Source organism: Malania oleifera, chromosome 2, assembly GCF_029873635.1.
Source record: "Malania oleifera isolate guangnan ecotype guangnan chromosome 2, ASM2987363v1, whole genome shotgun sequence".
Classification (NCBI taxonomy): domain Eukaryota; kingdom Viridiplantae; phylum Streptophyta; class Magnoliopsida; order Santalales; family Ximeniaceae; genus Malania; species Malania oleifera.
This window is the reverse complement of record NC_080418.1, coordinates 104,138,140-104,147,746: the sequence shown is the minus strand read 5'-3', so window position 1 is coordinate 104,147,746 and position 9,607 is coordinate 104,138,140. Positions and strand designations below refer to the sequence as shown.

The following is a 9,607-nucleotide window of genomic DNA, read 5'->3' as shown; positions in this document are numbered from 1 at the left end:
GACTATCCTGAAAATAAGTTATAACTTTTAGTATGCCCATATAATGGTTCATTATGGAATTGACTTTCGGGATGTCAATATAATTTTTGCTTATATAAGAACATGTTTTACAATCAAAATGGATATAAAAAAATAATTAGCAACATTTAGTTTTTGAAAAACTAAACTATTGAATTTCTATAGATCCAAATTTTTTTATTTGAATCTTCTCTATATTCCCCTCTTTATTTATTTACAACAAAAATGACATAAATTTGTATTGAAGCACAAGGGGATTTATGTAAATTTACACATGAATGCTGGGCACGTGCTCCATTGCTACAACCTCCAAATGCCTCCTCAGTCCTCCCCCTCTCTCCCGTATAAAATCCACGAAAACGTCTCTCCCCGGCGACCTCGCGCTCTCCGGGTTCAATAAACTGTCGCAAGGCTCTTGTCGAAATGCTCACGGACTACAGCTTCAAGACGCACTCCGCAAACTCTCTACGCATATTCAAAATCGGCACCCTGGAACTGGTACACCATGTCCATCGAATTCATTTCTCAGAGCAAGGAATCAACTGAAACCCTAGAAGCCAACCTCAGAATCATCCAACCATGGCGAAGAGACAGTCCTGGACAATCGACCCCGACCTCGACGGCATTGACCTCGAACCCGAAGATTTTAGGGCCTCAATTCCCCTTAAGAAGGTTCCCGCAGGGGACGTCTTCGAGGCGTCTCGAGCTGGTGACGTCGAGAGGCTCCGGTACCTGCTCGAGTCTGGTGTGAATGTGAATGCTCGCGATCAATGGGACTCTGTGGCGCTGTACTACGCGTGCTTGGCGGGCCATCTCGATGCGGCACGGATGCTTTTGGAGAGCGGTGCAATATGCTCGGAGCATACGTTTGATGGGGATCGATGCCATTACGCGGCGCTCAATCTGAAGGTGAGAAAATTGTTGAAGGCGTTCGAGGCTCGCCCGCCCCCTCTGGGGCCGTTGCAGGCTGCATTGAGGGATACGTTCATAGCATGTCGTGCGAATCGGGCTTATCTTGAGCAGTCGGATAGTAATTTTCACCTTCCAGGTGTGTTTCTTGAGTTGGTGTTTGTTATTTTTATTGAGCAGTTGTATGTAAGGATGATAATATTAGTAGCTGAATTTACGGGAAAATTTGATTATTAGATGCTTTTGTATATTTAGTATATTCTCAAATAATTGGATCGTAATTTTCAAATTTCAGAGAGATAGTGTTATTTATTCGTTATAGTTTTAGCATGCTTCGTCATTTATTGAACAATTTGATGCGAGGATGAACTGTTTGAATATTACAGGGCACGTTTAAGTATAAAACATTAAACCATATTTAGTGTCTCTCAAACAGTTTGATGCTGCCTTAGCAAAATTCCTTGTATATTTTCTGAGTTTAGGTTTCATTTTTCTGTTCATTAGTTTCAGGTGAGGATGCTTGTTTTAATGAAGGCAAGTTAATGTCATTCAATTCTGGTTTGACAGTTTCTCTTTTAGTAAAGGATGGCAATTCTACTTTAACAACTTGAATACTTACAATTCTACAAATTGGTCTTATTCATGCAATCTTTTATTGAGTTTGAATAATATCCAATTGGCCCTGTAAACAGAGATCACAGGTGACCAAGGGCTGAACTCCGAAAAAATCTTTGAATGCTTTAGTGGCTAAAAAGGTTATAGTGGCTCAAGAAATGGGATCATCAAGTAAGAATTTGACTTGCTTTTTTCATGAGGTCCTACTTCCTTAGAGTAGTGTTGAGCTTTGATGGAGGTTATGGGAGATTTTCCTTGGATGGTTCTTGGAGTAGGAGTTGGATTTTAAATAGTAGTGAGTAGTGTAGTATGATTGGCAATAGGTGTAGCGGCAAACGAGGGTAGCAAATGTTATATGGAAGTCAATATAAAATAAAATATTATTATCGTAACGCTAAAAAATAAAGTATTAAGAACTTGAACTAGACAAACACTAGAAAATAAAATAAATTGAAGTTGAGAAATATCGAAAAGAAATATTAAATTACCAATATTATCGCAACGGATAATTTTTAGTAAAATATTGATCATGTTAAATTGTTGATTTAATTGATGCAATCTCTTGTGAATATTACAAAATGAAAATACTTTTGTATCATATTATTTTCATTATAATCTTCTCCCCTTCTTCACATAGCTAATTGAAGTTGATTTATGAAAGAAAACTCAGAAGAAAGAGTGTAAAAGTAGAAAATATATATATTTTTTTGCAAAAATGATCTAGTAAAGTCTTCTAACAATCATAGCAACCGTTACATAATGATAGCGTTCCTGCAACTGATGCTACATTTGTGATTTTTATTTCCTCCCCTTTAGTGACATGTAATAGCATCAAAACCCCATAAATACGTTAAGTAATGATGATTGATTAGGGTCATGGCTATGGTTTAAAACCATGAATGGGAGAAGTGAATCTTAATTGTTGATAATTGGCATTTGGGCATGGTGGTTGAATGTGGTGACGTGCTTATATTCTGAATGGTCCTCTTCCTGCAAGTCTGTATGGCCTTCTCAAAATATCTTATCAATTGCCCCACAGATTGGACTTTTTGTCTGACTTGTTCTGATTTTCCAGAGTAGAGTCTCTTTAGGACCTATCATCCTCTAGCGCCTAAGTCCTAAGCATGTCTCCTCTTTGTTCTTTGTCTGTAGTTAAGTGTTTCTACTTCCTATCCATTTTTTTTTTTTTTTCATATTATTCTGTCTCCTAGCTTGGAGCTTTCTCATCCTACGTGGGAGTAGAATCTTCTTCGGTGTTTGATCATGTTCTGTTGTGTATGTGGTATGGGGTTGTTGTAAAGTCTTTCTAGTCATTCTATTTTTTTTGACAGGCCTTAGGCTAGAGCATCGCCTTAGGCTAGAGCATCTTGGAGCTTCTGGGGTGGGAAGTTCACTAAATGATTGCACACATGTGTACGTTAGAATGGCACTAGCATTTCATTTGATGGGGCTAGCCATGGTGACTGGAGGGGTTTTTGTGGGGAGTACAGAAAGGTTTTGTTTTTTTTCCCTATCAAAAGTATATGACGGTTTTGAATATTGCGTTTATGTTTTTTGCACCTTTAGTCTGTTTTAGATTGGCATCTTAATCTTGATCTTTATGTTGAATGCAATGGGATACCAGAAAAAAGGGCAAGATTTACATCTTATAAGCCTGTGGGCTATGGCTCAGTAGCAGGATTGGAAATAGACAGCAATGTAAACCTCTAGCCTGCTTTTTGGTTTAGAATGAAAAATTTGTTAATATTATAGTTTTTCCCTCACTATAGTCATGAGATCTTCTTCCATCTTTGAGATGAAAGTGTTCTTATTTAGGGCAACGTGAGCTATAAATATCACAATAGTCCATCAAAGATGAAACATAAATTACTGTTGTTATGAACTACATGTGATATGAATATGAGAAATGTTTACACAGGCTTGCATGAATTCAGATTGGCTGTTTTATCTTGACATCTTATAAGCTTGTGGGCTTTGTGGTTGAGTGGTGGTAGCACTGCCATGCACCGCCTGAAACTTCACCAGCTGTTGCTCCTTTTTATTGTTCATCTCATGGAGCTTTCAGCCCCATCCACTGATCTCCAAAACCACGAATATTGTTGCTGGAAGCTGCTGAGAAATGCTGCACACATTGCACGTGCCCAGATGCTTCTAGTAGAGTGTGAACCAGGCACTGATCTCCAAAACCACCAAATATTGTTGCTGGAAGCTGCTGAGAAATGCTGCGCACCCCTCATGTGCCAGCTTCTGTTAGTAGAGTGTGAACCAGGGGCAACTCCTCACCCCCTTTTTCTTTCTGTGCCCTTTGTCTTATAACTGTTGTGCCCTTCTTCTGTGCAAGGCTTTAACCATTAAAAAAAAAGCTCCAACTTTGGAAAAATAAAAAAACAAAGAGAGAAAAATCCAGGCCGTCTTCGTTATTTGGAAGTGCAATTCAAAAACAAACTCAGCACATCTTCCGTATCATCACACAGCAGGCCCTTATTTCTTTTTCTTTTTGTCCTTATACCCAAGCCAGCCCCTCATCACATCTTCACGTATCATTTACCACATGACCTGCCACGTGCAGCCATGACATCAGACTGACCACAAAAGACTTCATCCAGCCAAGCAAGTCAGCATATTGCTTCCGGCAAGAACAGCTCAAGTCAATTTGCCTGCTCGGGATTCAGTTCATTAGAAAAATATATACTTTTGGAATTCATTGATATACAGATGAGTTTAATTCAATAGGGAACAAATTTGGGATTCGAGCGCTTCGATGTGGCCCCATATTGTTTGATCGATTTTTGACATCATTGTCTGCCAAGCATGGAATTCTTCTTATCACACTTCCGTTTAACCTGCATATGAAGGAAATAATGCTTCGAGATGAACAAGCATGACTTGAGAACGAGAGGACATGGCATCCTTAAAAAATAATTGGAAGTTTCAAAAGAGCAGTGCTCCAGCCCTGCTGCAAATCACTTTTATCAGTTTACCCACAGCAATGATGGAGTAAACCATCCCAAAAAACCCTAATATTGCTTTCAACCACAATACCTAGAGAAATGCAAACCAGACATATTCCTACAAGGTGTAACCCTTCTTATTCTTACTGCCACACCAAAATCTCATTATCATGAATGGGACATATATATGATAAATACCAGAACTTATATTTATGCTACCTTTGTAGCTCTGTAAGCATACAACTGTCTAAGCATAGGAAGACACATGTTGGCATAGCATTCATTTGTGGGGATTCAAGTAAAATGGGTTTCTCTGGTGGAGATGGAAGAGGATTGGAGGATTTTATTCTAGAAGTGTGGTTTTGAGCAACATTGTTACATCTATTCTGGTAAATTTCTTCACGTTTGTGTTCTTTGATGGTTATCTTTAGGAAATAGTCAGTCATGAAGTTGTGCATCTTGCCGCTGGGGTGATAAATGCACCTCTGTTTGAGTTTGCATGTTGAAAGCTTTTGAAGGCTGTTCTTTTTATATGTTCATGAAATGGTGAAAGCATTCTTCAAGAAGTCCTTATATAAGCTTGATGGTGGCTTTTCATACTTCACATTGATTGTCAACATATTTTAGCTGTTTATCTGATAAATGTGTATTTTGTGCATATGCATCTGCTTGCATGTTGATTTGACACTTTGAAGTTGAATTTCGAGTAGGTCTTACATCCAATGGGGGACTCAGTTCCGACCATTTCCCTCCAGATGTTGTATTTTATGTGCAAGGTAGGCCTATTGAGGCTCACAGAATCATATTAAGTGCTCGATCACCATTCTTTAAGAAGAAATTTGAGACTGATTGGAAAGATCGCGTAGAAGTTAGGTTCTCAAGGGAAAAGTTGTCTTATCCTGCTCTTTACAGTTTAATCCACTTCTTCTATTCTGATAGATTGGAGATTGCAGTAGATGACATGGAGGATCTTGTTAGAATTTGCAAAGTCTGCAAATGTGAAACATTACAGAGAGTTATTGAGAAAGAACTGATTCATCAAAAATATGCAGAATACAAAGCACTGAGAGATGTCGACAGCTCTCAGAGACGGTTTATTTTACAAGGTTTGTCCCTTCCTGAGGAAAACCGACTTCCTGCTGCCTTGCACAGAGTTCTTCAAATTTCCCTTGCTAATTCCACGAGCTGTGAGGACCAAGATAGTGGTGTGGATAAATTAGTATCTTCTGTTGATGCCATGCATATTAATGAATCCATGGATGATCTTTCGGATGTGTGTGTAAAAGTTAATAAAAGGATTTTTCGATGCCATCAAGTGGTCTTAGCATCCAGGTCAGAGTACTTCAAAGCCAGATTATTCCATATGAAGGATTTTCTTGAAGGGAAAGATGGGTTAGCTGGTTATACTCTTCACTGTCTTGAAGAACAGGATCTTAGCATGGGGGCATTTGAGAAAATGATCGAGTATATGTAAGTTTACAGTTACTAACATAGAAGTCTCAAAGTAAATATATTCAATGGAAAATTTTTTGACATCTGATGCCCAATCTTCAAATTGCATCGCATAGTATTCCAGCTGCCCAGTGGCAATTATTCTTTAATTAATGTTTGCACGATCAATTATGGTTTAACTTAATATTATGGTTACGATCTTTTTTGATGGAGTTTCAGCTTTAGTTAATAGCTTTTATGTCATTTTATGGGACTAATTTGAATCTTTTAGGTACACTGATGGTTTGAGGGATATAGACCCAGATCAGGTATCTTATGCAACATCTAAGACTGTTCTTTGCATTAAATTTTTATTTTAATATAATTATTTCTGTATGGATTGGGCAGGCAGAGGAAATGTTCGATGCTGCTTCAAGATATTTATTATTTCCTCTTAAGCGTGCAGTAGCTGATGTACTTCTGCCGCACCTAGAAATGGTCTCACCTGCTGAACTGTGTCATTGGCTGATATTGTCGGATATGTATGATGTTCCAGCTTTTTAGCCTTTTCTTTTTACTATTATATTTTTTAATAGTAGTAATAATGGTTCATTCTTAAATAAAAATTTTAACTGCCACTACTGGATGTGAATTTTAATCAATTCTAGACCTTGGATGGAGAGATATATGGTCTAAAACATCTTAAACCAAGTGCTGGGTCCATATGTTTCAGTACGAACACTTCTGGACCCTTGAATAAGGTGCAGCCATGCTGACCTTTTATTAAAGAGCTGTTTGCTAGTAATCTTTTGGGCATTTGTTTATATTTCTCATTATAAGAACAATCTCTTTCTAGTCTCTGAAGGTTCAGCTTTGATTAGTAGTTCAAGTTCTTGTCTAATCAAGTTTCTTGATCAGAGGTGAAACTGTGGCCTTTTCATTGTACCTTGAACCTTTCCTTTGAATCAATTTGGGCTCAGGATGAGTGAGTGGAGCCATCATTTTCTATATTCAAAAAATTGGGAAACTGTCTTATATTTGGCTGTTCGGATTGCCCAGGAAAAATATATATTGGCTGAATCAATTTATAATCTATTACTTAGCAATTTTAGCAATTTTTTTTTTTGTATTTTCAGGTATGGTGTTTTGAAGATAAGAGAGTATTGTCTGGATATGATTGCTTGCAACTTTGAAACTTTTGCTGATACACGTGAGTTCAGGGCGATGCTTTTGTTGCTTCCACCACCATCTGGAGATTCTTCTCTTCGCACAACTGTTCCAAGTGCTCCAGGTGCTATGGTGAATACTACTGACCAAGGAAATCTTCTTGATGATTTGCGAGATAAATGGCTTGAGGTTGAAGCTGCTGAGCTTGATAAAAGAGATGAGAGTGCATTGCTTTTTGACAAGCGCCTTGAAATGCTTATGCTGTTGGCAGAACAAGAGAAGTCTGATACCCTGGCTGATGATGTTCACGGTTGCCCTACGTGAACTGCATTTCTACCTGCCCCTTCCCTTACAATTGGCACAGCCTGCAAAGCAAGCCTGCTGGACTGAAGGAACTTATATATGGAGGAGCATGGGCTGGACATTGAACAGGAGTGAAGCTAAGCCTGACGCCAAGCGGCAAAAAGAAAAGAGAACGTGAAGTACCTTCTAAATTTTTTCTCATAGTTGGCACCTTGTAATTGTGGTATGGAAATGGCAGGCATCTTCATCAAATATTGCTGTGCATTAAATGATGTTTTAATTTAAAGGGCAAAAGATACTTTTCTTGGGGTTTGGCAAAAAGATAAAGACCTCACATGATATTTCAAATACATCACATACCTCCCATGAAATTTTAAAAAATATCATATACCTTTCTTGAAGTTGGTCAAAAAGACACAATAAAATGTGAGATTTGTCTTTTTTGTAAATCTCAAGTGAGATTCTTAAAATTTTTGAAACTTCCTTCAAATGTCTAAAATTTTTAAAATTTTTACTTTGAGCAGAATTCAGGTTGTGGAGAGAGAGAGAGACAAAGATTGAGAGAGAGAGAGAGAGATGGTTGAAACTCATTACTAGGACCCCCCTTGGTAAAAAAGACACAAAATAAAATGTGAGATTTGTCTTTTTTGTAAATCTCAAGTGAGATTCTTAAAATTTTTGAAACTTCCTTGAGATGTCTGAAATTTTTAAAATTTTTTCTTTGACCAGAATTCGGGTTGTGGAGAGAGAGAGAGAGACAAAGATTGAGAGAGAGAGAGAGAGAGAGATGGTTGAAACTCATTACTAGGACCCCCCCTTGGTCAAAAAGACACAAAATAAAATGTGAGATTTGTCTTTTTTGTAAATCTCAAGTGAGATTCTTAAAATTTTTGAAACTTTCTTGAGATGTCTAAAATTTTTACTTTGAGCAAAATTTGGGTTGTGGAGAGAGAGAGAGACAAAGAATGAGAGGGAGAGAGAGATGGTTGAAACTCATTACTAGGCCCCTCCTTGGTCAAAAAGACACAAAATAAAATGTGAGATTTGTCTTTTTTGTAAATCTCAAGTGAGATTCTTAAAATTTTTGAAACTTCCTTGATATGTCTAAAATTTTTAAAATTTTTACTTTGACCCGAATTTGGGTTGTGGAGAGAGAGAGAGAGAGAGAGAGAGAGAGAGAGAGAGATGAGAGTGAGAGAGAGAGATGGTTGAAACTCATTACTAGGACCCATTTTCATCTTTGGTGCGGAAAAGAGATTTTTAAATTTAGTCCCATTTTTTAAAAATATTTAGAACACCCCTAAAATTATTTATAATTGCTCTTCTTATCAAATTAAAATGTCCTTCAACTCTTATTTATTTATTTATTTTTTTATAAGAAATAGAGAGTGAAATAGTTGAAACTTATTTTTGATTTTTTTTTTAAAATTCTTGTCATGTCTAATATTAGAAAGGGGATTTTAGAAACTTGGATAGGCTTCTTTTAAAAAATATTTAGAGCACTCATGTAACTATTCATAATTGCCCTCTTGATCAAATTAAATTGCCCTCCAACTCTTATTTATATTTTTTACAATTATTTTTTAAATTAAAAATGAAATTTATGCATTCTTACAACTATCCATAATTTTTCGCTAATCAAATTAAAATACTCTTTCTCTATATTTGAGAGTATGAATTTTAAACTTTAAATTTGGGTTTGTGTTTGTCGATAGTCACTTTGTACTTGATTTAATAAGAACTGAACGAATATATGTAAAAAAAAAAAAAATTTAAAACTCAAGTTCAAGGAGAAAAGTTGTAGTAGAGGGCAATTGACCAACCACTTATTGGCGGTTGATCGACCCTTTTCCCCTCTCTTGTTTTAGTGTCACTCGATAGCGGTTGGCCAACTTTTGTAGGCGGTTGATCGGTCTAGTGAAATTTTAAAATTTTGAATTATTTTCTTTTAATTGGCTAATGGATCTAAGTATACCAAATCTCTTGGAAGTTGCCATGTGTCAGACAACAATCAAAGCAATTGATTGTTGTTGGTTGGCGTTTGTTAGTTTGTGTTGATCATATAGGTTACGCCCGATTTTGATAATGACAAATATTCATTATATCTAATGAGTGTTTGAGGTTATGTGTAAGAACTCAAATTGGCAGATCAAGATGCACATAGAGAAAGTGAAGAGTGAAGACCCAATCATTTTACGTTGTGATATATTTCT

General features: G+C 36.8%; 1 protein-coding gene across 2 annotated transcripts; it reads left to right on the top strand.

Annotated features, from left to right (window-relative positions):
- Positions 1-314: 314 nt before the first annotated feature.
- Positions 315-7,715, top strand: LOC131149142 (BTB/POZ domain-containing protein At2g04740). Of its 2 annotated transcripts, none has more exons than XM_058099284.1 (5): positions 315-1,066; positions 5,204-5,963; positions 6,217-6,253; positions 6,333-6,466; positions 7,061-7,715. In XM_058099284.1, the coding sequence occupies exons 1-5, from the start codon at positions 598-600 to the stop codon at positions 7,413-7,415; spliced, it is 1,755 nt and encodes a 584-aa protein (XP_057955267.1). In that variant the 5' UTR covers positions 315-597; the 3' UTR covers positions 7,416-7,715. The 2 variants fall into 2 exon arrangements, with proteins under 2 accessions (XP_057955267.1, XP_057955268.1); XM_058099285.1 differs by having other exon boundaries at positions 365-1,066; positions 5,546-5,963.
- The last annotated feature ends 1,892 nt before the right edge of the window (positions 7,716-9,607 follow it).